This window comes from Pocillopora damicornis, chromosome 1 (genome assembly GCF_964200805.1).
Source record: "Pocillopora damicornis chromosome 1, jaPocDami1.2, whole genome shotgun sequence".
Classification (NCBI taxonomy): Eukaryota; Metazoa; Cnidaria; class Anthozoa; order Scleractinia; family Pocilloporidae; genus Pocillopora; species Pocillopora damicornis.
The window spans coordinates 5,710,001-5,737,899 of NC_142670.1; the positions used below are offsets into that span (position 1 = coordinate 5,710,001).

Sequence of the window (27,899 nt, forward strand, 5' to 3'; positions counted from 1 at the left end):
GCAAATAAAAAAGGTGTGAGCTTGAGTTAAAAGGCAATTGCAAGTACATTGTTACGCCAGCCATATTCCCAAATTGTCAGGTAAATTGCTCTTTCGTCAAGTGACCCATGTTTCCTATATTGTTAGTATTGCTTATGTTATACATAATTATTTCTTGTTATTTGTATTTCCTGTGTTATTTCCCATCTCATAATTATTCATTCTGTTCTTGATGTATTATGTTTGTAATACTTTACGTAGAAACCACTGGCAATGGCATGTAAATAGAAGAGTTCAGTCCAGTCATCAGGAAATTAAACTTATCTAAAATTTATTGCTGGCACGTTGGTTACACCAGGCTTGTGGAGAAAAATAATTAATAGTCTGAGTAAGGTGAAGTCTCAATGTTTCTTTATCAATCACCTTTCAAGTTAATCAACAATTTCATTTTCCCTTCAGTCTGAGTAAATGAAAGATTACCCAGTACTTGTCAAAATTGTGAAATAGGCATTAGAATTGCATACTGCAACTGCTCTGCAGAATTAGTAAACTGCAGTTTGAACAAATTTGTAAGGAATGCTTAAGTCCTGGATATTTCAACGTTTAGTGAAATTTAGGTAGCAGTGTATCACATCACACTGTTCAACCCTTAAACTCCCAGATGTAATTAACATGTAACTTCTCCCTAACATATCTCTACAATATCCAACAAAAGGATAATGAAAAAAGTTATTATCTTGATCTAAAAACAAATTCCTATCACAAATGTACAAGGAAAAGTCTAGAAACAAGTAGGGAGAATTAGAAAACAGATCTTGGGAGTTAAAGAATGAAGACAAAATTGCTTCATGTTATCAGCTTGTTAAAGATAAAAAACAAAGGCAAACAAACATTGTAACTTATCAGCCTCACTCAGCTACCCTGACATACTCAGACTATTGAAAATTATACCTAAAAAGTTAGTTAACACACAGTACCACACCATTTCTCACGTTCCAGCCCAGAAAGATACCTTAGGTTGGATATAATTAATTAATTATGTTGTGGAATGAAATTCTTGGTTAAAACATGTTGTAAAATTACCAACCATGTGCCAAATAAAAGATTCATGACAAAGGAAATTTTACCATGTATAGCAATACATACCAATTTTAGCGAAATTCTGCCGCTGAGAACTAAAACGACTAACAAACCATTTTAGTATAGTGAGGTGTTCACATCACTCTCCGACATTTCGCGCCATCTTTGATAATCTCCTGTACTTCAGTCAGCGGTCACCAATTTAGCTAGTTTCCAGACTCCTGCTATTTCTCTCCCGCTAATTTTCCGAGAAAAACAATAGGTCGTAAAATAACCATAATCTAATTCAAATTCACGGAACCAAATGAAAGGAACTGTCAGACGAGAAAGGTTGAACCACGTGCAGTTGCCCCAATAGATTGCTGTGAAAGTGGCAAATAGATCCGTGGAGAACACTTCTCAGGGGTACGTACTCTGTTGTGGATGTCGATATTTTCATGAATGAATGCGTTTTAGCTTCGCGTCGGCTCGTTCTGCGATTTGGTTCTTCCGTTGCGCTGTCGTCTCTTCGAAGTATATCGTTTGTTTATTGAAAAATATTCAAATTCGCAGCATGAAATTTGCAAAACGTTATTTGAAGTTTTATACGCTGTTATTCAAAAACAATTTCATATAATATACAATGACCCTATAGAAAAAAAAAAACTACGCGTGAAAGTTCTACCGATGGGACTTGAATGGAATAAGTGAGGTCGTGCACGTTTTCCCAAACTTAAAATTACACTGGTTTCTAAATTGTGTTTGCTTGAGTGGTAGCAGATGATGGAGTTTATGCGCAGAATTGGGTACAACTGAGTCAAAGAGTTAACGTTTGTAACACTCTTCTTTGCGTCTGTCTTTCAAATATCTAATGTCATTAAATGCATTTAGTCTCTATTGTAAAACTAGAATCGACCAATCTCCGGAATTTTTAGGGCTTACAGTGATTTGATAAACGAAACGAAACGAACTGAAAATATGAACATCTCCGTGGTGTTCTTAGCTGATCAAATCCTCTTCTGTATTTAAAGGAAGGACTGCGCTGTTTAGCCATAAAATGTAGATCTATAATTAAAAAAAAAAAAAAATCGGTGAGGCTGCAGCCGTGGTGTCAAGCATCGATGTTCGTAGTCGACGAATGATTCGATTGCGTGACATGACACCTTCCCTGAAAAATATCGCGTGACTCGAGTTGTTTCGCAGCATGTTTCTGATTGGAAAATAATAACGATGGGAAGAGTTTTCGTTGAGGTTTCAGTATAATAATGGTTGTTGTGTTATCATTTGTGTGAGTTCTGGACTGAACTGACCGATTCATCCACAAAGGGGGCATTGGGATTTTCGATATTTTTTTAGGATCGGTTTTTATGCCTTGGAATTTTGGTTTTTCAGATTGTGTGTTCATTACGGATTGCGGATTTTCCGTTCTTTAGCATTTGTTTTTCGGTTTCGTCATAAATACTTGTCTTATGGGCTTCGGATTTGGTTTCCAAAGTGGTTTTCGGATTTTCCCATTTGGATTCCGGTTTCTCTTCGATCCAAGCGGCCACTGATCTCGAATCGCCGCGAAACCTCTGTATGCTCCACTTGTCAACACTGTATCGGATCGATCAGGGTTTTGAGAACTGGGATGTGAACACTTATAGATTTTGACGGTTTTGCATGAGGTTTTCGATTTTGATCGAATTTTTTTGCGGTTTTGCGGTTGTGGATAATTTTTTCGACGGCTTAGAGGTTCCTAATAGACCCTCTCATCCTTCCGTACAGTGGAGTTCCACACGGGTTCTTGTTTTGCAAATTGAAAATCTCTCTTTCTAAAATAACAGATCTTCATTTTCGTTCTGTTCCGTGTCTTAAATTACAGTAGGCCTCGTGTAGTTATTTCCTCTGACATTGTATGGGGATCTTTTTATACAGATTTTCATTCTCAAAATTATCAATTTAGGTGCCTCACAATTATCAAAGAGAGTCTGTTTGATCTTGGCTGTCTTCTTCCTTCTGTAAATGAAATACTGAAGTAACCTTCATCAGACAATGATGACAAAACTGTTTACATATCGTAATAATTTAATTTAGCACCCATCTTCCAAAAAGCACCCCCTCTGGAATAAGTGCCCCCCTCCCCCTGTTTTATGTCAGAAAGTTAGAAAGGTGATGATGTTTTGCTAAAACTTCACTTGTAATTTCATGCTTGCACAATTGATCATTATTATTACATGTATTATTATTATTTTTAAGTTTGTCATCATTTTTATACTGGCCTTTGTCAAGCAAAGGGTCAAATCTGGACTTCAAAACTGCAATGGATATCCTGGTTTGCTGATGTGAGTACAGAATTGATTACTAGAGCAAAAAGGTCAAGGCTTATATTGAAGGTCAGCAACATATAGTCTGATCATTGTGTATTTTTAAGTAGTTGTACCTAAGTCTAAGTGACACCCAGCTACATGTACTTTTTTCAAAAAAGTTTCTACTTGTAATAAAGGCAAGGGGATGTGCTGCTGGTTTGGGTGGCATTTTCACGACTCACTTAGCTATAATGGGGTTACATTTTCAAACATTTACTAGAGTGGGGACTAACACATTTTCATGATTTGGAGAATTTTCATAAATCAAAGCAAGGATTTACAAACAGAAAGGTTCAAATTAGATAGAAATGTTGTTTTTACAACCCAAAAATGGAATTTTTCAGATGCCTGACCCAGCTGGATGGGTGCAGGGTAAGTGGTCATACCATGGCAAACTGATTTTAAATAAATTAAGTGTTTGTTTGTTTTGTTTTGTTTTTTCTCTCACTGGTAAAATCACTCCAGAACAAAAGTTATCTTTCAAATAGACACTCTTAAGCCACATGGTATCAACAAAAAAATGCTTTTCATTTAACCAATTTATTCTTGTTTTCTTGTCTCCATATTCCCACCAATAACATAGCTCCATTTTCTGAATATAAATTCACACACAACCCACAATTCCTCTGATGAAGGGCTATTGTGCCTCAAATTTCAGCTTTTAAACTCTAAAAAGTGGCCAATTTACATTATCAGCTCAGTCAATAATACTAAATTACCCTGTTATACTCTCCTGCTGATGCAGCACCACAGTTTCTTTAGAAACTTACCCCCTTTACCTGCACAGCAGTCCAGCACTCAACATGAGCTGACAGAAAAAATAATTCCCCTGTTTTAATTAGTTTTTCAGAACATTGCCACTGTTCTTGTCTACGGCATCCTGTTCTACCCATTTTTTGCCTATCTGACAACTGACAACAGACTGGTTGGGTCCTTTCTGGGTTTTCTTTATGTTACCATCAGGTGAGCTACCTATTACTTTGTTTATGAATACCAATTTAATCAGACTGTGAGTTTGTTTTTTAATTAGCAAATACAGTTCTCAGAACTCTACAATTGCCAATACTTAATTCAAATATTACTCTAATGTGGAATACTACTCTTGGCTTTGAAATAAGTGATGTTTGTGTTAATTTTGGACCATGTTTTGTACACATGTACTGGTAAATAGGGAACACAGCATGGCTTACATGTGAAACAATAGCCTAATTTGGTTCTCTCAGCTTAATTAACCCTATCAACCCCAAGGGTAGTCAGCATGTAAGTTCTCCCTCCAGTAATATTGCTGAATCATTCATTGAGAACATGAGAATAACAAAAAGATTGCCAACTCAGGACGCTCTGATTACAATATGGATTCTCCTCATCAGTACCAATGGAAATTTATCGTGAAGAGTCTAGAGAATATGGATATTGATCTTAACCCTTTAACTCCCATAAGTGACCAAGAGAGAATTTCTCGTAATAGTGTAGTTTGATCGTCCGGGTGAGTGTAGTCCTGAGAAGGACTGTTGTCGGTAGTGGTGACTGACGTTTCGACAACCTGAGCGGAATTCATCTTCAGAGTCAAGTGAATATTTGTTGTCTGTCGAATGTTCTTAGTCCGGTTTGTATAAACTGATTGGTCAGTTTTTCCGCGATGTTATTGGCTGTAAGACTCAAGTGGCGTAGGTCGGTCGTGATTGGTCAGTCTCGATCCGTTAGTAAAGTTAGGTCGTTCTGTTTGGTTCGTTTGTACTGTTAATGTCATGTTTGTATGGTGCCGGAAGTGGTTGACACCTGTTAAGGGGAGTCAGTTTTAAGTTAGTAAATGGTGAAACAGAGAATTAACTCTGAAGTGTAAATTAAAGTGCTATTTAAACCCATGAATAACCCACAAGGCGTTAGCCCTAATAAAGGGAAACAGGGAACCACACGAGGCAAAGAAAAAATCTTTTGACCTCGGTGGGAATCGAACCCACGACCTCCGGATTAGATCTACCGTTACTCTGCCGACTGAGGTACGAGGTCGCACAGAGAAAGTCGGGGACGATTTAGGATGGTGAATCGCGGGGAAGAGAAAGTAAGGGTACATATGAATGTTGTGCCGCGTAGCACTGGGAACACAAATGGTGAAACAGAGAATTAACTCTGAAGTGTAAATTAAAGTGCTATTTAAACCCATGAATAACCCACAGGGCGTTAGCCCTAATAAAGGGAAACAGGGAACCACACGAGGCAAAGAAAAAATCTTTTGACCTCGGTGGGAATCGAACCCTAACCCTAAATCGTCCCCGACTTTCTCTGTGCGACCTCGTACCTCAGTCGGCAGAGTAACGGTAGATCTAATCCGGAGGTCGTGGGTTCGATTCCCACCGAGGTCAAAAGATTTTTTCTTTGCCTCGTGTGGTTCCCTGTTTCCCTTTATTAGGGCTAACGCCCTGTGGGTTATTCATGGGTTTAAATAGCACTTTAATTTACACTTCAGAGTTAATTCTCTGTTTCACCATTTGTGTTCCCAGTGCTACGCGGCACAACATTTTTAAGTTAGTAAACCAGCTTTCCAGAGTCAGTCGTTGAAAGTAGTTGGTGTTGTAGGTTAGGCATTGCGCAGAGTCCCAGTCAATAGTGTGGTTCGTAAGTCGGTGTTGTTCAGCGATGTGATTGTTGACTTCGCCTTTCCTCGTCGCTCGTTTGCGTTCAGTCAGTCTTGTTGTGAGGTTTCTTCCAGTCTCACCGATGTAGGAGGCGTGCCAGTCGGAGCAGTTGATCTTATAAACTGGTCCCTGTCTCTTCCTCGGTTCGTCTGGGTCTTTGACGTTAGTCAGTAACTGACGTAGTGTGGTAATGGGTTTGTGAGCGACGCGGATATTAAATGGTTGTAGGATGCGTGAGATGTTCTCAGATATGCCCTTTATGTGCGGTATAGTTGCTGTAGTCGTAGGAGTTGTGTTGTCGTTAGCTTCGGTAGTAGTAGTTAAGGTCGGTGAGTGTTTCGTCGGACGGAGTATTTGTTATAGTTCTTGGAAAAAACACGGTCAAGGTACTTGTTCTCCTCAGATAATATCAATATCGTGATCTTCCTTCGGGTCTGCTAACGCTACACGCTACTCCACTGTTCTTTAGCATGAGCGACTCTGAGGAAGCAAGGGCACGTTCTAGTCGGAACGATGGAGTTTAAGATCCTTCTGTTGGTGCTGCTATACAGTCTGCCGTTTCTGAATCGATGGATTCTTTAACCGATAACCTCACTAAGGTTATTGAATCTCGGCTTAGCGATTTTCCGAGGAGAACAGCTTTTCCGTTGAACAAGCAGTCAATAGAGCTCGGCGCGAACAATATATCTGCAAAAGGGAAGGAAACCAGCAGCAGTTGGATCATTCCCTCCAGGTGATGGATAAACGAGACGAAGCATCCGACGCTCTCAAGCAGAAATTGTACGAGAAAGTTAAAGTTGCCCAGGAGTCAGGTACTGAATTAGTTTCCAAGCGTGTTAAAGCCACTAAGCTAGCTGACAAGCGCGAATTTGGATGGGCAACCGTTAACGAATATTTGTCCGACGAACACGCCTCTGACTCCGACGACGAGAAGAGAATTTACCGGGCCGAGAGAAGAGCCGGGAGAAAAATCAATAAAGAGAAGCGTCGTCGTGTCCGTTCTGACGAGAAAGGAAGCGGTTCCTCTTCTGTACTCCGCGCGGCTTCTTCGTCGAGATTCTCGTCTAAGGATTTGGCTTCTCGTTCGGAAGCTAGACCAGCTCGTCGTTTGGGGCCTTGTTTTAAGATAAGTAACCTACTCTTTCTGGTTACACTGGCTTTGTTTTACCTCGTCGATTATGGCGTTACACTCAGGCCATAATCAAATATTCTCCATGAATTGAATGAATGAATTGAATGTTTTGCTGTATGTCGTTCTATAGACTAGGTTAGTGCAGAATATCGAAATATCTGCGGTACGTAGTTTAGCGGATATTTGATTTCTGCACGTTCTGTATTTGGCAGTCTATTGTGTTAGAAAATTAGGGTTTTCAGTTACGCAATACGCGTTAATTGCGTGTCGTATATATAGCTGTTGTCAGTTAGTGATCTTCCTTCGGGTCTGCTAACGCCACACGCTACTCCACGCTACTTCTTTTATTTTTATGCTGTGGATTTTATTTTCATGCTATTGTGTTCTCCTTTTTTCAGTGTGGAGGTTTTGGTCATTTGAGCTTGACATGCACCAAACCTGCGGACACTTCAAAGAGTAGCGCTCGCCGTGATTGACTAGAGGGCGGTTTGTTGACCACTGATAATGCTGATGCCCAGCAAGTTGAGTGCGATTTTTTAGATTTAAAAAAGGCGCCTTTTACCGTCGATCTATCTTTGCGTAGGCTTGTTCCAAACCTTCTTCATTTACGGTTGGAGTCTAGGGCTCCTTCTACCGTACAGAAATACAGATCTAGCTGACTGACGTGGCGTCAATGGTCAGCTCCTAAGATTGTCGTTCAAGTTATTCCAGCAAAGCCTTTATCAGCGAGCTTAAGTCATCCTTTGAGGGCGATAGAAGGAAACTTGCACGTCCCGTTCAGCCTAAAGAGCCTTTATCCGTCGACACAGTTTGTAGGATCGCTGATCATTATTTTTCTAGTATTTCTCTCGCCGTTATTCGTTTTTTTTTATCCTCTTGGTTGGCTTCGCTGGGTTTTACCGAATGGGCGAAATTCGTACTTTGTCTGTTAAAGATGTCTCTATTTGCAGTGAATACATGTCAGGTTTCATTCTGAAACGCAAGAATGATCAGTATAGGGAGGGGCATACATCCCTCCTAGCAAGGTCTCATAAGGCTACTTGCCCGGGTTCTATTACCGAGAGGTTACTCAAGCTTCTTCCTTCATCTACTGAGTCATCCTCCCCCCTCGTTAGACGAATTGTTTAATCTAAGTCTAAGGAGTATTTTCATGCTACTAAAGGCGTTTCGTATACGACGCTTAGAGAGGAATTTAGGAAATACGTTAAGCCATTTGTAGATGACATCACTAGTTATGGCACGCATAGTATCAAGTCTGGCGCCGCTTGAAATCCTGCGTGTAGGAGTATTTCTGCTGATCTGCTGGACACGCACGCCGGCTGGAAATGTGCCATTTCAGAGAACAGGCACATTAAGCACACTGTTAATGATCGCTTAAAAGTTGCTCGATCTATTGCTCTTTAGTTTCGGATTTCGTTTGCTTACGATAAATTATTTAATTAGTAGTCTCGGCGGGGGACTAAGTCGTGCCTGGCCCTCCTCAGATTTCCAATCCGTTTTTCCCACAGGGTTTGCCCCCCCCCCCCCCCCCCCGGCACGGCTTTCTCTAGTTTAATTTTTCAGTCTCTCTTTTTGTAGATGTTATTATTATCTGCTTTAATAAAGTGGCGTTATGGCGTTACACTCAGGCCATAATCCAATATTCTCCATGAATTTCTGTTGTGCTGTATGTCGTTCTATAGACTAGGTTAGTGCAGAAGCTGTCTGTCGTGTTGCATACTAGTTGCGCTCGTCGCGTGAGAGTCCTGATAGTTGTGGCTTTCTTTGATGTCGGGTTGTAGAATGACTCGTCCAGTAATTTGTAGGTATGTGTCGGTTTCCTGTAAACTGCTCTCCGTAGTGAGTTGTCGTCAGGGCTTACCTCGGGTTGTCGAAACGTCAGTCACCACTACCGATAACAGTCCTTCTTAGGACTACACTCACCTGAACGATCAAGCTACACTATTACATGTTACCCCCGGGTTAACACCATTTACTGTACAGAATTTCTCCACACTCAACGAAATATTTTCCAAAAGAACCCTAATGAGTTAGTGCTGTAATTACGGCAAGATCCTCCGTGAACTGAACAAATTTTGAGCGAGTAAGTGGTAGTCGAAACAGACTGAGGTAATGCAAATTAAAGAGAGGCTTCACCGAAATATTTTTATTTGTGTATTGAAAAAAGTGATTTAAAAGGCTTTTATAAAAAAACTTTGAAACATTTGTTTCACAAGTATCTGTCACAGTCTGACACCTGTCAATTAGAGGGCGCGTAAGAAAAAAGGACAACAACAACAACGGCGCTGGTTTGGCAAATAAACTTACGTGAAAGTGATTGTAATTAAATTTAAAAGTATATTTTGAAGTTATGGGAGTTTGCTCGTTTGTTTAGTGCAATCACGCGAGTAACTCTGGTCTTTCATCAAAAGGGGAATTTTAATGCAGCTTTTTATTGCTGAATTCCTTCGTATTCTGTTGTGAAATTACGGAAGCGACTGTCCGATTTGAACGCACTTGCAACGACTTGCCGAAAGCGTATTTAAAGTATAGAAGACTTCGCTCACTGGTTTTTAATGAACAACTTGTTTGAGATTCAGATATATGATAAATGAAATTTCCACTAATAATTTCAATTGTAAAGAAATACCTCACCTTTTAACTTTCTGAGCTTCTTCTACTGAAGGTTTAGGTTAGTCGCAAATGGTTTTTAGGCCGCGCGTCAACCCATTCAATGACATACTTGCTATCAAAATTCATTTAAAAACCAAATTTTTGGCTGGCAACCAAAGTGGTTTGAGAGAGAGAAATTGAGGATCAACAAGTTGTTAATCGGCTTGATTTTCTGTCAAATAATTTGCTTAAAAATACTGCCCAGCTGGCAAAACGAAATGTACTTACGAAAAATAGCAACAAAGTTAGGCATGTAGTGCGGGGCTTGCGCAAGCGATACCGTGCCAGTGGGCAGAGATTGGAAAATCCGGACCGCACTTATGGCCAGTAAGATTACAGGATTCGTTACTGCGCCCTCTGAGAAAGACAAAAAATAAATACAGTTCTTTCCAGAAAGGCTGTCAGAAGAAAGCATGTCGGAAGTGCAAGGGATAACCCCGAAAGATATTGCGGGTAGCTTTTATGTCATGGTTAGACTTGACCTCAGGATTTCGGGGAAAGCTAAGAAAATGTTAGTTTAAGGAGGAGGCATCACAGGTTTGATCAACCTATTTTATTTAAAACACTGACTTTAAATTCTAAACTGTATGAAAACGAGAAAAAGAACGAACTAACACTAATTGATTATCTGTACTGTTTATGTCCGTATTGATTACCGTTACCCAGATAATCTTTTGAGATTGTCGCGTGCACTTTAAATTTTTGCTCTTTTCTTCCGACAAACTTTACGGTAACAACTTTATAAGGTTAACTGCGTATCTCTAATTGGACATTTATGATAACTTGCATTCACATTTAATTTACGTTTTTTCTAAGTCTGTTCAGGTGGGAGAGGAAGAAAGAAGTGTAGGGGCGGGGAAGGTGTCAGCTCAACGAGGAACTAATTGATATTCAAAAACTCAACTACAAAAACTACACAAATTCTCCAATTTTAACTACATAATATGAGAAAAAAGATTCTTCCCCTTCCTTGTTAATGTTCTCTTACTGTTTCACATTGATATACCAAGGTATGTTTTTCGCGCACAAATAACTCATAAAAAAAACATTGAACAAGACGAAAGGGGCAGTAAGAGAAGTAGATTGAAATTTTTCATTCAGTTTAGACACTTAAGTTTGCGATTTCTTTCGCACTTTGTCAGATAATCAAAGCTCCCCTGTTGGGATCTCTATTCCCTGTAAATTACTCTTCATCCCACGCTTGTTATTAAACTAGTAACGTCTCTGGCAAGGATCCTCTCCAGCTTTGGCTATTCGATAATCATATCTAAATAATCAATTTATTCCAATTGTATTCTTCAGCTCAACACCTTGATACTCGTACGAGTCATAGAGGAGATGACCAATTTGTTGCAGCCAGGGGACTGGGGAAGACAACCATTTTCAGCAAATACGGTAAGATTCACAACATAAAACTAAAATAAAATAGTGGAAGAGGCAGCCATGTCCTCCTGTGAGGCTCTATTCGCCTAACTTCCTCATTCCTTATTCAGTAAGGCATTACGATATCTAGAAATGAAAATTCATTGTCAAAGGAAAATAAATGAATGTTTTCTTTTAACTCCTAGAATGGGCATCAAAGCATGCGTAAGGATTATTTTCCTGCTGGGTGTCGCGTGGCTATTCGGTCTCCTCTCGCCTGTACATAAAGCTTTCGTTTACATCTTCACTATACTCAACTCTGCTCAGGTCAGTGTTCGATGGTAACTGTCAAAATTATTCAGTCTCTATCATTATTTTACTTTCCAATTAAGGGAAACACCATTACGATGGTCACATGATATGGAAGTTTAAAAACAACAATTCTGTTAACTATGCAAGAGAAGACAGACTTTTTTTTAATTATAAGACATGCAATTCTCTTTCCTCTTGGAAATCTTAATAGGTATTTTGTCTTATTTGTTTGCATATTGTAAAAATTAATGATCTTGAAATCATGTTTATGCAGCAGGGTTTCCTGATTTTCTCTCTACACTGCATGCGAAACACTCAGGTAGGGAAAATAAATAAACTAATTGTTAATTCCATATCATCAAGTTTTAGTTTTTCGAGAGATATCCGAGTACTAGTGCTAGGAATGTGTTTCGCGTCGCTTGTCTATCTGCAGATCAGAGAGCGTTTCAAAAGAAAGATGAACATCGTTTTTCGATCTTCTATAAAGAGCAACTCCACAAGGAAGAGCTCACAGGTCAATCTAAGTGAGGTTGGGGATATATGGGCAGTTAAATTGCAGTCTTGTGCTCAGTTTTAATCGAAATCGCACCTAACTTAAATAACTAGATCCAGCCAACCGGAAATGACAGTCAATTACTTATTGCAATCACTTAGTTAACAGCATAAAGTCGGTTACGATCGATCTGACTTGCGATCTGCAGCTAAAAAGAGGTTTTTCTTTTCGTAATTGTTTAAGCAATCAACTAACTGTAATTGTAATCTATCTTCTTTACGATAACAAGTTTATTTTCTGGGCGATAGTATACTTGAAGGCAAGATTCATCGAAATAAACAAATCTATAAATTCATATTTCTAACAGCTCAGTATCTTGATGACTTTCCTTCGAGTAAGAACACAGTCCACTACAGACAAAGCGGGAATTTAAGCCAAGATATCACGAATTGTCTTTCTTTAAGAAGCACTCTAGCACGCAGCTTTAATTGAATGTATTTATCTTTCGATTCTTGCGCGCTAAATTTCTGCGCTTACTGCATGATTATTTCATATTCGATATTTCACTCATTGAGTTTACAAACTTCTCACCAAACACTGTTATTACTTTAGATAATAAGCTATGAATAATGACTGAAACTATTGGTTTCTAGAAATTTCGAGAATGCCCAGTCGTGCAAAAATGCATACCAAGGGACTTTCTGGAGTATTTTATTAGGTTAAATAGTTATGATGTAACACTACCAATATCGTTGTGTTGTAAGCGTCCGGAATTTGCGAGAATACTTTGTACATAAGGACACAGTCGTGCAGCAGTAGTAATTGTTGTCGGGAGGGACTGACTTTTCAGAAAGCTTTACCGAGAGAGAGCAATCGTGGAAGATTGTTAATCTCGAGTTACTTTGGAGACAACTTCGAGATTGTGTCAGTGGTGAGCAAAGAAATAGTTTGTGGTTGTCTCTTTAAGGATAATTATTCTACTTCTTTAAGAGTCGCTCCTTGGCAAGAATATTACAAGTTGTTTAATAAATTAATTGGGTCTGTTGATAAATGATGCTCTTTTTGTCTTTTAAATTGTACTGTTAAAAATAATACTAATAGTCCTAGCAGCTAACGCTGACATTCAAAGCTGTTGCTTAATAAATGAATGGATCGATACGTAAATGTTTGAATAAGTAAACAACTTCTTTAGAAAGAACAGGAAAAAGCCCCTTATGACTGGATCTTTTTTTGGATCAGTTACATGTAGCCATTTTTTTTCGCATTCCTAAAATAAGGAGTGTCGTTTTAAATCGAAAACACATCGATTAATTTGGAATTGAATTGGCGCAATGTTAGCCTTAAATGGCATAAACCAAGAGATTATAAACTATTCGGCACACATTATTAAACAACGATTAAAGAACTTTTACACAGGGTATATAATTTAAAGGAAAAAGCTTAGCGATAGAAATGCAGAATATTTCGATGGGCCTGGTTTTCAAATATCATTACAGTGAAACTTAGCATTGCAGAGGAATTTCAATGAGAGAGAGAAGGAGTCCATTATGTAGATGTGCTTAACAGTTTATAATAATCTAATTTACGTCATACCATTTATAAATAAACATGGATGACGAAGCGTGCGATTAAGACGGAAGAAGTTAAAATAAGAATTATTCTGAAGTAAACAAGCACTTTCCTCTCTCCACTGCTCAAATGCGATAGGTCAAAACGCTTCAAGCTTCGATTGACCTAATATATCGCAGCTAAGACGAGCGAATATTCCAGAATAAATAATAAATTATTCCATGAGCGTGGAGAGATACTGGGAGAGTAGAATGTCTCGCCCACAGAGCACATCACTATGGCCCAAGAACGTCTCGCACTAAGAGCTTTTGACTCACCGCTCGTTCTAAATTGTTGGAATTCAAACATTTGGACACAAAAGTGATGGTCTGCATGACGCTTTTGAAGAGGAGAGTTATTTTGTAGGCTGAACACTAAACTTTGGCCGTTAGCCACAGTTGTTTTAAAGGCATACGAAGTAATTAGCATGTCACAGGCGATATGAATAAATAACAATAATTCTCATTTATGCATAACGAACAGATGGCATACTAGCTTAAGCTGCCCGTTGATAAAACAGAATTTTGTTAAGACAACTTTCATATAACAGAGCTCATAAAACAATTACTGTTCTTACCATCAAATATTTTTTAGCTGCTTCTTCCACAACACTTCAACTACGAAAAGTATTTTAATGCCGTGAAGTTTTCCGATGGTGTTAGAAAAACAATGCTCCACACCAGGTGCAAGTGGCTTTTTGTCCATTGGTCCGTCTATGACAGAAAAAAATGCCATGAACATGTGTTCAGAGATCATGATTTGCATTAAAGTCTAACTCGTACGAAAGGCTTTTTGTGAGGATGCCGCAAATCCGCAACTCTCACGCGGTGTGAATCAAATATAAGTGAATCCTGCAAAATGTTCAAAACATCGGTGATATGTTGTATGCTGGGTGAGTACGACCCTAGTTATTCCTGTTTGTTCTGCGGTAGCTATGAAACCGTCAAAATTGACTTTTATTTGTAAAATATTTATTTCGATATTTACCTTACGGAACTCTAATAACTAAACATACCAAACTCTTAACATGTCCTCTCTAGTTGTTGTCTAATTATTAAAGCTAATTATCATCATTATCGTTATTATTAGTTTCTCGATATTTTTCTCTTTCCTTACAATGAAAAATAATTGAATAATAATCACCCGTAATGACACATTCGTATAAGTTGTACGCTTGGTTAGTACCACCTTAATTATATCTTGACTTTCCATTTGTGACACATTTATATCCATTTTGGAACGTCCTGTGAAATTCAGCCAAACCAAACAGAGAAAAAATGTCAGGTGGCGGATATTTGGCACTGTTAATTAAAACAAAACAAAACAGACTTTAAAGATTTCCGCATTAAACTTTCAGTTCTTAATCAGAAATGGATCTCTTATAAATTGGATTCCTGAAGCCTTTTAGATTCCATATAGTGCAAAGTAGGTTTCCTTAGAGCGCTCGGATGAGGCGTTAATCAGATATCGCGGTACCCAAATTTTTAGAGCTTTCAAATTATTGTTCTGTTAGTAACACTCAGAGTAGATGACTGCTTACTGCTCGCCAAGTTGAACGTTATGGTTAATTAAAACATATTTCTCTTCTAAATCATTCTTCTTTATGCCCGAAAGCAAACTTTATACTCAACCCATTGCTCTTCTTTAAAAAAAAATATATGGGCTCTGGAGGTTCCGCAGGTTCCGCGGCCTGCTGATCCGTAGTTTTGTAACTCCCAAGAATATGGAAAAATCCTCACAACATTTTGGAGACCAACCCCTCAAGATTCAAATTGTGCAGAAGTTTTATTTGAGCGCTCAGATTTGATACCCAATTCATTCGCTTAAAATGCGAGCTCAAACGAAACATTTTTTCTCTGGATAGCACATTTTACATTCTTTTCATTCATTTATAGTTCGGTTGCGCTCCGAATAACCCGTTTAAAAAAATTTTCCGAAGGACATTCTTAAGGGTCTATAGTATCCTTAAAAATGTTTCCACATGTGACAAGTTTTGTTGAGCTAGTTGGTGAATTGCGGAGGTGCTGCATTTTTTTTATAATTTCTCCGTCAGCTCTCTGGGAAGGTAATAAAATTCATGAATAGATGTTAAAGGGCATGTAGCAAATAAAATGAATTAGTTCTCGTTTTACTCGAAATCGAATAAACTTTTTCATTGTTTCAAATGTTACTCTTGAGATAACAATCAATTTATTTGTCCATTCTCTCTTCTACAGACATCCTTCGTTTGTTGATGAAATTGCCAGGGACAGGTGAGGCAGCTTCATTCCAATTTAATATTTATGTTCCTTAAAATGGACGGGAAAAAAAGATAATACCTGACTAAGTATCATATTAATTAGTTATAGACTTCCTGTTAAAATTACATTGGATTGCGATTCAAAACGTGAGTTGGAAAGCAAAACAAAAAGTCAAAGAATAACGGTGCTATTACCCTGATCTCTCCAAGATCCACTTTTAAAACCTAGCCTTATTCTAATATTTGCTTCATTGATGTAGAGGGTTTTGATGCCCATCGTTTGTTATTAAAATTAATAATATAAAAAAGACCTTCTCGTTTTTATCATTATCGCTTTCACTGTTGTTATCTTCAGTATACATTTTTACGTTTATTTATTTATTGATTTATTTTCTTCTTATAGAGTGCCAACCAACCTGTTTCAAAAACTCCTCTTACATATTTTCGAAAGGCAAAATTTACAGGTTTCATAACAATGAAGTCTGCTCCATCTTGGGAGGTTATTTAGTCTCCATCGAGACTGAGGAAGAATGGCAGTTTATCAATCATGAGATTCAGAAGCGTGGTAGTTGGAATACTTCGACTTTTGATGCGTGGCTCATTGGTTTGGAGAAGAAAGATGGGGTTTGGATATGGAAGAGTGGAGAACAGCTGAATGTTTCGAAATGGCGAGATTCTGAACCAAATGTGTACGATGAAAGGGCGGAAATATCAATGAATGGAAGCCTCTTTAATGGTATCCCTCGGAACGATAAAGGAGATGCCTACATTTGCGAGATGCCCGGAGGTAAGATCACATTCCAACCATAAAGCATATAATGTGCTGAAATATTAGCAGTCTTGCACGTGTGTCATGAAAATTGCTCTTGCTTCTTAAAAGTAAAAAAAACATTGTTCACAGAATATACTCAGCCCACCTAACTTGTACGTGTGAGCGATGAATGAACTTTTAGGCGCGCATAAGTAGTTGAAAACGCTGCCCGTGAAATTTTCGGTGTATGCTTGTTGTTTTGAACATAACACATCGAAGTCCTTTTATTCTTGTGTGTCCGGGTGTGTGTTTCTTGTACAAGTCAGTGATCAATATGTTATTCACCGGCTGGAAGGTCTGTATTGAGCACCGGTAGTTCAGATAAATGGCACAGTTTTTCCCAATACGGACCGACCTAGGCTGGTGAATAACATTTTTCTTTTCCTTGAAATTAACGAAATGTTTTCCTTAAGAGTCCTAATGAGTTAGGGCCGTAAGTGCGGCAAGACCTTCCTTGAACTGAACAAATTTTGAGCGAGTATAAATGGTGGTTGAAACAGATTGAGGTAATGTAAATTAAAAAGAGGCCTCACCGAAATATTTTTATTTGGGTAACGAAAAAGGTAATTTAAGAGGCCTCCAAACAAACTTTGAAACATTTTTTAACAAGTATCTGTCACAATTTGACACCTATCAATTAGAGAGCGCGGAAGAAAAAAGCGCATGCACCCTTTCAAACGAATCAACAACCACAACGGCGCTGGTTTGGCAAATAAGCTGAACTGGAAAGTAACTTTAAGGAAATTTAAATCTATGTTTTGAATTTGTGGGAGTTTTCTTGTGGAACTGGTCTTTCATGAAAAGGGGAATTTTAAAGTAGCTTTTTCTCGTTGAATTCTTTCGTTTACTGTTGCAAAATTTCCGGTACCAATGTCCAGTTTGAACGGACTTACAAAGACTTACCGAAAGCGTATTTGAAGTATAGAAGACCTCGCTCACTGTTCTCCGAGGAACAAATTATTTGAGAGAATTCAGATACATAATGAATAAAATTACCATTAATGAATTCAATAGCAAAGAAATACCTCACGTTTTAGCTTTCTGGGTTACTTCTAGTAAGGTTTAGGTTAATTACAAGCGGCTTTTAGGCCGCGCGTTAACTCATCTAATGACATATTTGCTACCAATATTCATCCCAAAGCCAATTCTTTTTACAGGCAAACAAAGTGATCTAAGAGATAGAAACAAAGAATTAATGTTGTCAATCGGCTTGATTTGCTCCACAACGATTTGCTTAAATATACTGTCCAGCCGGCAAATCGCGATACCGTGCCCGTGGGCAGAGATAGGAAAACCCGCACCGAATTACCAATAAGATTCCAGGATCCGTTACCGTGCCCTCTGAGAAAAACAAATAATAAATGCAGTTCTTTTGAGAAAGGTTGTCGGAAAAAGCGTGTCAGAATTGTAAGCGATAACCTGAAAGGTATTGCTGGTAGCTTTTAAGTCATGGTTAGACTTGACCTCAGGAATTCAGGCAAATCTAGGAAATGTCACTTTAAGGAGGAGGCATCAAGGGTTTGAACAACCTATTTTAATTGCAAGACTGACTTTAAATTCTAAACTGCTCTAACCGTAATTAATTTATCCTTAATTTTCATGTCCCTATTGATTATCGTTCCCCAGATAATCTTTTGAGATTGTCGCGTGCACTTTAAAGTTTTGCTCTTTGCCCGTAACAACTGTATACGGTTAAATGCGTATCTCCAGTTGCACATTTATGGGAACCTGCATTCACATTTAATTTTAGGTTTTTTAAGTCTGATTAGATAGAGGAGGAAGAGTAGGGGGCGGAGTGGGAGAGGTGTCAGCTCAACGAGGAACTAATTAATATTCAAAAGCTCGACTACCAAAATTACATGAATTCACAAATAACCTTATAATCATAATCTTAGCTGATGTGAAGTTAACTAATCTACAAAAGCAGGCCAGGGTGGCGGACACCATAGTGAAGAAAGATGTATAGTATTGATTGACACTGATCAAACAAATACATATGATGTAAAAATAGAAAAAAAGGAATTAATTGGGGAATGAGTCCCATTTTCTGTCTCATTCATTTTTTCCTTTGTTGTGATTGTGGTTATAATCTTTTCATGTTATCAATGCTATTATAATCATCACTTTGTGTATCATCATTAGGATAATTGGTATTTTTGTTTTCATCTTCATCATCATGTAGAATGCCCAAATTTAACTTTTAAAAACTCTTGGTACATAATTTCGGTGGATGGAGAGTCCTGGTACTGGGCAGACACACTTGCTTAAGTCTAGGAGGGGACCTAGTTTCCTTTGAAACCCAAGAAGAATGGAGTTTAATTAATGAGGAAATTCAAAGGCGAAATACTACGAACTATGAAAATAAATGGAGAACTGGTTTAAAAAAAAGGGCCAGGAATTGGACCTGGGTGAGTGGAAGACCGCTGACTATTTCCAAATGGGGACAAGGGGAGCCAAGTGGTGAACAAGACGCGGCTTTCATGTACAAGAGGTTCCGTAATGGCGAACGGGGCGTGTTTGGAACTTATAATAATGAAAGTTGGAAAAAAGAGCACGCTTATATTTGTGAGATCCCCAAGGGTGAGTTGATATGTTGTTGTTGTTGTTGTTGTTTTTATTTTTTATGTTATTTGAGTAAACTCAAAGGCACTAGAAGCGCTTAAGGGCGATATAAAACATTATTTGCTAACGTTCGTGGTATTCTCGAGAGAAATTATAAAAACCCTCACACAGTCAAAATCAAGTTTACACTTACCTTTGCGTAAATTAAAATATGTTTGAAACAATCTCAGTGAACGTTTTCACGATATGCATGTCTAACTTTAACCTTGTGAACAGGGGAAAGTTACAGATGGTTCTGTTACAATCACTTTTACGAATAACAGCAGTTATGAAACTGATGGTGAATACCAATTGCAAAGAATTATCAGTTCAATTGCTTTGTTAGATGATAGCGCGTGATGATGTGAGGAGCGTTATCTTTTTGTGAAGAGTTTATGACTCATGTCGGTTAAGAACCATGCCAATTATCGTTTTCTAAAACAAATACAACAGACTTCCAGACTTATTTGTTCTTCGCATAAGGGAATCAATTTTAAGTTTACTGGATTCTATTTTAATATCTGATCGTTTGAACTGTAAAGTTGTAGGGGCTAATTTCAATGCAATGCAAAATGTGCAGTGAACATAATAAACTGACCATCGTGCATCTAATCCGAATATGGCGGACATTTCGATCGACTTAGCAACCACTACTCTGTAACGAGGTTAGTAAGGATTACCTCAGTTCTCATATATCCTCAGAGGGCGTAGATACACTTTCTTGTCTAAAAAATAGTCAATTAAAAATTGGTTCATACATCAGCGTGCGTTCATCGAGATTTATAAAATAATTCAAATAGTGCGCGCGCTCTGATTGGCCATAAAACCATTTTACATGAGCGTATGTAAACACGGTTTTCGTTCCTCTTTCATTAGATATTTTATAAAAGAAATGCCGAAGAAATGTAAAATGGTTTCCGTGTTTACATAGTCTCCCAACCTCCCGCGTGTTTACATCAGGCTATGTAAACACGGAAAGCATTTTACATTTCTTCAATGTAGCACGCGAGAAGTTTGGAGAGCACGAAAGATGCGTAAGAGTTACTCGAGGCGTAGCCGAGAGCAACTCTAGCTTCTTGAGTGGAAAATATTTTTTCTCGAGGGATTTGTTTGCTGACGTCATGAGCGCGCACAATGGGAATATGAAGCACGCTCGCGCAATTGAATTTGATTAGACAAATTTACTGGCTATGTTATAATACTGAGTTGGAATATAATTGATGTTCTGCGCACCGAAAAGATATACATAGGCATGCGTAGATGAGATGGGACACTTTGGATTCTTAACGCTTTCAGTCTTGAAACAGGAAAAGAGCATAACTTTTCAAGTAACCAGAATTGTGTGGAGAATTCATTATCAGTAGCATCTAGTCCCATGTGATATTTTTTCAGTGGTGTTGGATAATGCGCTTCGAATAGGTAATAAAAGGCAGGTTGTTTCCAAAGAAACGACACGTGGAATATTATTCAAGTCAGAAAACGCGGAACAGGATATTGAAATATTGTGTAACAGCTTTTTCAGCTATTAGGGAAAAGTCTACAGAATATGTTTCATTCTCAAGTATTTTGGTTTGTAGTTTTCGAAAAACATCCTACAGCCCCATCTAAGCAATAATCACACAAGACGTCTGCCAAAGACGAATAAAATGATAAAGAAACAATAGGAGCTTTCCGTATAACTAATAAAAAATCGAGTGCGTTTAAGAGTTTTGAACGTTATTAGCGGCCATTTTGTTACTCCCCTTTCCGCTCGCAGTTTTGCCCTGGCAGTGTAATAGTAAGGTAATTTTTTTGTATGATGTGGTCTTGATTAACATTTTTCTTTAAAGATTCCTCAATATCTTCAGTAACTTCGTCGCCTTTACTATCACCCAGAATAGACCTTGCAGCCTCACCATCACCATCAGCATCGCCATCGTCGTCCCTGTCGCCGTCGCCACGACCATCGCCCTCGTCATCGCCATTCCCCTCGCCATCGCCGTCGCCGTCGCCGTCGCCGTCGCCGTCGCCGTCTCAATCGCCATCGCCATCACCAGTTGAACAGCTAGTATGTTCTCTAAATAGTCATTTACCGTTTTTATGCATGTCGTTTTTCAAGATCTCTTCTGTTTACAAACGTGAGAGATAACATTTTTAATTTTAGGCAAAGGAGTATGTATCAAAATTTGGCGGAACAAATATTACCAGAAGGACTTCCCTACAGGTATCTAAATCTATATGACTTAAAGGCTTTTTAACTTTGGTATATGTTTTTAAACGATAAAAAAGTAAATACCTGACCTTTAAGGATAAACCACCATTAAGCCATGTGAGGTAAAAATTGTGAAGCTTAAAAAATAATCCAGGCCCCCAAAAGAGTTCTCTGGCCAATGAATACCTTGGACACCATTTGGATCCTTAGTATGAATTGTATATACAGTATGAGACTGCCTGTTTAATGACCTGGAAATATTTTACGTAATTGTAGGAGGCTGTTACTATGTTTGAAGATTTCACCTTAAAAATTAAGAACGTCACAAAAGACAAGGCCGGCCTAGAAGAGATTAAAACACTGAAAACATCCATCTTTGAGGTGGCAGAGGCCATCGAGAAATTTGCTCTTAATTACGGCAACCGACACCTGAGAGGAATGAGGCTTTCAGAAAGGATTGTTTCCCCCAAAATGGGTGAGTTTGCGGCCTTCAATCCTGTTTAGTTTCAAAGTCTATTCCTCTGTTACTTACTAACTTGCTGACTGTCCCACTGAGTTGTCTAATTTCCTATGGCATGATGTAAGAACTCAGCTATTAACCCAACTTATCAGAAATGTTATCGTTGGATGTCATCGATTCATCTGTTTTTTTTCAATATGTTTGATACTTTGATTTTTCGCGGTGGAGAAGGAAATTGAACGTTCTCTTAAATAATCAACAAGGGAGAATAGGAATCCTTCAAATTGTGAAACCGTTCTTCTCGATCTGTTTATTGAAACTTTTCTTAAATAATAGATTGGTGAGTAACACTTTACTAACTAAAATTGTCAAATCTTAGAAATACTTTCCGCTTACTTCATACCGTACACTGAGCTCAAAATTGGCCAATCGTCTGCGATGCACATAAATGCAAGATTTTTAACCGTACTCGTAAAAATTTCCTAATGAACTCTATAGTTCTGTAACGAAACGGTTCGAGGAACGAATTGAGTTTTCACAATTTTAGTCCGTGCAGTACTACGCACTTTTTCATCAGTTTTACATTGAAAAAACGTTGTAAAATGGTTGAATTTGTCGAATAGTCGTTGAAGGGCAAATACGAAATAAACAATACACTTCCATCCAATAAGATTATGAAATATTTGTGTACACCGCAAAACGCATGTGCTTTCATTTGTCATTTTTTCTTTCCGACAGTTTTGGTCATTCAAAAAGCCTATCACTTGAATGCAAGTGGCTTCGACTTTGAGGAACAACAATGGCGAGCGAGAATCGATATCGCTTCTTCAAATTTTGAGGAAAATGGTTCGTATTAACTATTGTGGTAACTTTACAACTTTTAGTATTACCTTGGTTTCTCCAATAGAAATTTCTTTATTGAAATAAAGCTTCATGTAAAGGCGCTTCCTTAGGTTAAATAGTCTAACTTCTTTAATCATTCGCCTTCCCTAAAATGTCACATACCTCAGAGCCTGATAAACATTTCACTATTGTTCTTTTCGTTGTTGTTTAAAAACATTTTTTGTTGATTCTTGGGGCGTTTAAAGGATCAATGGTAGCTGCGTTTGTGTACAAGGATCTGCATGACCTACTTCTGACAGATCAAGCCATAAGGAGTGAAACAGACAACCAAAGGTGACGTTATTTTCATATTACTCCATGTCGTTTACCTCTAAAAACACATAACACGGAAACACATAAGATCTAAGTTCAACTAAACTGAACTGACACACTTTCCAAAAACCCTAACTAGGGGTTGGAAGACTCCCTGCTTGTCTCTGACCATTCCACCTTCATGAAAAATTGGCTAATTGAATCTACCAAAAATATGTAATATTGCTTCCGTGGTTCTGGTCCATTTTCAAATACAATTTCTTCATAGGTATATCAACTCCAGGATAATGGCCGTAACTATGGACCCCAAGCCAGAGAAATTGCGAGAAAATGTTATCCTAAAGTTCAAAAACCTAAAGGTAACATGAAAATTAGCTGCTATGTGTCGTTTTGATTTATTCTGACGAGATAAAATCTGTTTTCAGGTCTTAACAGCAGAGAGGCGCTGTATGTTTTGGAGTGGCCTCAGAAAAAGGTGAAAAAATTACAACAATAATAATTTATTATAATTTTATCAATATGTTTATTCCTTTTTAAATTAAATTAGGTATGGAGGAGAAAAAATGAACTTTGTCAGATGTTTTTGCGCAGATGAACACTTTCCTGGAAGCCAACATGTTGTCGTTTTTAGAGAGGGGAAGTCTGCTTAAAATGTTCTCGCAACTATAACTACATTGGAAGAAAATCTTAGGGCAAAATTGTCAGATATCACCTCTTCCCCAAACAATGAATGATTTTTTCAACTTTACTTTTTTTTTTTTCTTGTGTGACAGCTTTTCAGAGGAAGGTTGTCATGTAATTACGTCAAAAAGTAACTCAGAAGAAACAGTTTGCAGTTGCAATCATTTGACGCATTTTGCCGTCTTAATGGACTACGACGGTAGCACAAAGGTAATAAAGTTATTTTTGCCTTTCTTAATAGTTTTATGGGCTCAATGAACTAACTCAGTGTTGTCCTTTAATTTTTCTTTTCTTTACACAGCTCACGAAGGAGGACGAAACAATTCTGAAAGTTGCCACCTACGTGGGACTGAGCCTTTCCATAATCGGGATACTTTTAACATTAATACTTTATTCCTGCCTCACGTAAGCAATGTACTCGATTAATAATGAGGTAGGTTCTTAACTCCCCTCAACTATGCTGGTAAGAAAAGAGATCTCAATGCCAATCTCCATGCAAGCAAGAACAGTCATGTCGGATAATTCACAAACTCAAGCTACATTTCATGCCCCGTCACGATCTTTTGAACAACTGATGGTTTCAATTTTTATGAATTTTTTAGGCTTTAGACATTTTCTTCGTAATATTTTCCTTTTTGTCCTCTCTTGAGCTATTTACTGACTTTCTTCTCTCCTTCGCTGTCAATATTTAGTTAATTTTTTTTGCCATATTTTCCTCTGTGTTGCTGCTTTTGTTTCATTCATTCTTCTCCTTTTTAATATTATTTTACCAGAGATGTTCGTAAACCTCTCTCTCAAATTCGACCGAGTGTTTCTATGTCCCTTGGAGCTGGACAGATCATCTTCCTGGCTGGAATAAACGCCACAGGAAACAAAGCCAGTAGCCTCTCCTTCTATCCATAGAATGAATTTGGTCTTTGCACCGCAAATAACTTATCGAAAGAAGCACGATAAGAATTATACGAAAACTCGTCCTTTCCACAGGCTGCCTGTGTAACAATAGCAGCTCTGATGCAGTATTTCTTGATGGCCGCTTTCTGTTGGATGCTGATCGAGGGAATTTATTTCTACTTCTTCCTTGTGAAAGTTTACAACATTAACACCAAAATGTACGTGTATCACGTCATCTCATGGGGTAAGTTTATTATTTTAAAACATGCACTGTTAACTGTAACCATGCTTTCAGGTCGCCAAAGCTGGTGTTGTCACGCAGTAAAATGTTTTGATTTCCTTCCTCTCTTTCTGGGTAGGTCTTCCAGTGATCATGGTGGCCATTTCACTTGGCATCGCTGCTGGAAAAGAAGGGTTACAAAGCTTTACGAGTGATAAATAGTTAGAAAAAAACTCAAGGGTTTCTTCTTGCTCTTCTCCTTTTAATTCGTTGCATTTAATTCTTTGTTTTGTTTTTGGATATAGTTTGAAATCGGTATCATTTTATTTTCTGACAATTTGTGTTTCTTTCTTGTGTTTCACTTCCTCGAGTTTAGTTGCTGGCTTTCCTCGACTAACAACCTGATCTGGATATTTGTCGCCTTTGTGGCTTTTATTGAAGTTGTGAGTTAATGATTAGTGTTGGTGACTTTGATTTGTGTACCCTGGACTAGTTGCTGCTAAAGAATTTTTCCTCTGCTCTTTAAAACGAATTAAATATTTATGATATAACCCAAGACAATATTTATCATTTTCTTTTCCCTATTTACTCATAAAAAGCTTTGGGCGTAGCCGCTGTTTGCGGGGATGCTGGTCAATTTTAACCTAATGATAGTCTTCAATAGCGAGAAAAACCTGTGGAGACAATGTCCTCACAGGCATAAGATAGCTTCATAATTCTCCAACTTTTACTACACAGTATGAAAAAAAAAACTTCTCCCCCTTCCTTCAACGCAAAAATAACTCATGAAAAAAAAAAAAACAAAACAATGAAAAATACGAAAGGAGCAGGAAGAGTAGTCCCCCGGTAGTACCCCTTGGTCCCCCGGTTTGGAGCTCTATTCCCTGCAAATTACTCTTCATCCCACGCTTGTAACCGAATTAGTAACTTCCTTGGCAAAAATCCTCCCCTACTTTGGCTATTCGACATCCATATCTAAATAATCACTTTTTTTTTGTGTATTTTAGCTCAACATTTTGATACTCCTACGAGTAATAAGGGAGATGACCAATTTGTTGCAGCCAACAGGGGCAGACCACCATTTTCAGCAAATACGGTGAGAATTACAGCATAAAACTAAAAAAAATAGTGGAAGACATTGCCATGCCCTCCTGTGGGGCTATATTTGCCTAGCTTTCTCGTTCCTTAATCAGTAAGGCATCAGCATATCTAACAATGAAAATTCATTGTCAAAGGAAAGTAAAAGAATGTTTATTTCTAACTCCTAGTCTTGGCATCAAAACATGCGCGGTGATGATTCCCCAGCTGGGTGTCACGTGGCTATTCGGTCTCCTCTCGCCTGTACATAAAGCTTTCGCTTACATCTTCACCATACTTAACTCTACTAAGGTCAGTGTTCGATGGTAACTGTAAAAAGACATTAATCTCTATTATTTATTTTACTTTCTGACCAAGTGAGATACCATTAGTGTGGTCAGATTACATTTCTTTGGAATTTTTAAAACAAAAAGGTGTCAACTATGCAAGAGAAGGCAGACTTCTTTTTCAATTATAAGATGTGCAATTTTCCTTCCTCTTGGAAATCTTAATAGATATTTGACTAATTTGTTTGCATATTGTAAAAATTATTGATCTTGAAATCATTTTTATGCTGCAGGGTTTCCTGATTTTCGCTCTACACTGTATGCGAAACACTCAGATAAGAAAAAACATTGAACTGATTATTAACTTTATATCATCAAGTTTTAGTGTTTCAATAAATATTCGAGTGCTAAGAACCATATTTCGTGTTGCTCGTCTATCTGCAGATCAGAGAGCGATTCAAAAGAAAGATGAACATCGTTTTTCCATCTTCTATAAAGGACAACTCCACAAGGAAGAGCCTACAGGTCAATCCAAATGAGGTTGGGAATGTATGGGCAATTTAATTGCAGTCATGTGCTGAATTTGAATCGAAATTATACTTAAGTTAAATAACTTGATTCAGCCAATCGGAAATAACAACCAAATACTTAGAACAATCACTTAGTTAACAGCAATAAGTCGCTTACGATTGGTCTGAGTTACGATCTGCAGGTAAAAAGAGGTCTGTTTCTCCATTATTGTTTGAGCATTCAACTAGTTGTCTTTGAAACCTATCATTTTTATGATAATAAGTTTATTTTCTAGGCGATCGTATATTTCCAGGCAAGAATCATCGAAATAGACCAATCTATAAATTTAAATTCCTAATGGCTCCGTATGCTGATGACTGCTTTGTTTCACTTACTTAGTTTACAAACTTCTTATCAAACATGTTATTATTTTTAACTATAAGCTATGAATAGTCACTGAAACTATCATTTTCCAGAAATTTCTAGAATATTTAGTCATGCTGACATGCATACAAAGGAACTTTTCTGCAAAATTTTATTAGGTTACGTAGCTATGGTGTAACACCACTAAAATGGTGGTTGTAAGCTTCCGGAATTATCTGGAACACTTTGTACAAAAGGGCTCAATCGTGCAGCAGTAGTAGTTGTTCTTGTCGGGAGTGACTGATTTTTTCTTAGTATTGTAATGTATTGTAAGTCATGTTCTGTTTAGTAACGTTATGTGAGTAACATGACGCTGTAAGTGACTGTTACTAAGTGACTGTTAGTATAAGTAAGAAATAAGCATCGGTGACTAATCCAGTAAGTACAGTAATGTAATAAGTAGAGTGATGTCGAGTCATGTAAGTAGAGTAATGTAATGTAAGTTTCGTTCTGTACAAATGTTTCTTCAATATATGTTTATTAAATCAAAAAATAAATTAAAAAAATAAAATTGACATTAAAGTTGTTGCTTAATGAACAAATGGATGAATACGCAAATGGTTGAATAAATAAACAGCTAATTTAAAAAGGACAGAAAAACCCTTATGATTGGGTTGTTTTTGATTAGTTACATTTGCCAGTTTTTTTCCGCATCGCTAAGATAAGGAGTACCATTTTGAATCGAAAATACATCGAATAATTTGGAATTCAATAGGGGCGACGTAAGCCGGGAATGGCATAAACCTATAATCTCTTGCGCAAATTTCATTAA

At 37.8% G+C, this 27,899-nt stretch overlaps 1 protein-coding gene, 1 long non-coding RNA gene and 2 pseudogenes across 2 annotated transcripts; all 4 read left to right on the forward strand.

Annotated features, from left to right (window-relative positions):
• Nucleotides 1-1,342: 1,342 nt before the first annotated feature.
• On the forward strand, nucleotides 1,343-11,201 carry LOC149051557 (uncharacterized). The gene is made up of 4 exons (XR_016181021.1): nucleotides 1,343-1,464; nucleotides 3,277-3,362; nucleotides 4,229-4,349; nucleotides 11,109-11,201. It is a non-coding gene; the product is annotated as an uncharacterized LOC149051557 (long non-coding RNA).
• LOC149051558 (uncharacterized) lies at nucleotides 5,917-7,090 on the forward strand (annotated as a pseudogene).
• LOC149051559 (uncharacterized) lies at nucleotides 7,843-8,807 on the forward strand (annotated as a pseudogene).
• Nucleotides 11,202-18,438: 7,237 nt separating the features above from the next.
• Nucleotides 18,439-27,649, forward strand: LOC149051560 (adhesion G protein-coupled receptor L4-like). The gene is made up of 19 exons (XM_089186750.1): nucleotides 18,439-19,211; nucleotides 21,062-21,279; nucleotides 21,376-21,435; nucleotides 21,700-21,898; nucleotides 22,622-22,729; nucleotides 22,972-23,059; nucleotides 23,307-23,397; nucleotides 23,464-23,513; nucleotides 23,812-23,929; nucleotides 24,021-24,124; nucleotides 24,493-24,595; nucleotides 24,704-24,854; nucleotides 24,970-25,051; nucleotides 25,207-25,273; nucleotides 25,838-25,926; nucleotides 26,099-26,219; nucleotides 26,488-26,526; nucleotides 26,636-26,734; nucleotides 27,000-27,649. Exons 1-19 carry the CDS (start codon nucleotides 19,112-19,114, stop codon nucleotides 27,060-27,062), a joined length of 1,950 nt encoding a protein of 649 aa, XP_089042876.1. The 5' UTR covers nucleotides 18,439-19,111; the 3' UTR covers nucleotides 27,063-27,649.
• The last annotated feature ends 250 nt before the right edge of the window (nucleotides 27,650-27,899 follow it).

Excerpts from the sequence above, each read along its gene's own strand:
- LOC149051560 (XM_089186750.1), top strand. The coding sequence starts at position 19,112 with ATGTACAAGAGGTTCCGTAATGGCGAACGGGGCGTGTTTGGAACTTAT. Across the intron at positions 21,280-21,375 it reads CATCACCAGTTGAACAGCTA|GCAAAGGAGTATGTATCAAA; the intron begins GTATGTTCTCTA and ends TTTTAATTTTAG. Across the intron at positions 26,527-26,635 it reads TACACTGTATGCGAAACACT|CAGATCAGAGAGCGATTCAA; the intron begins CAGATAAGAAAA and ends CTCGTCTATCTG.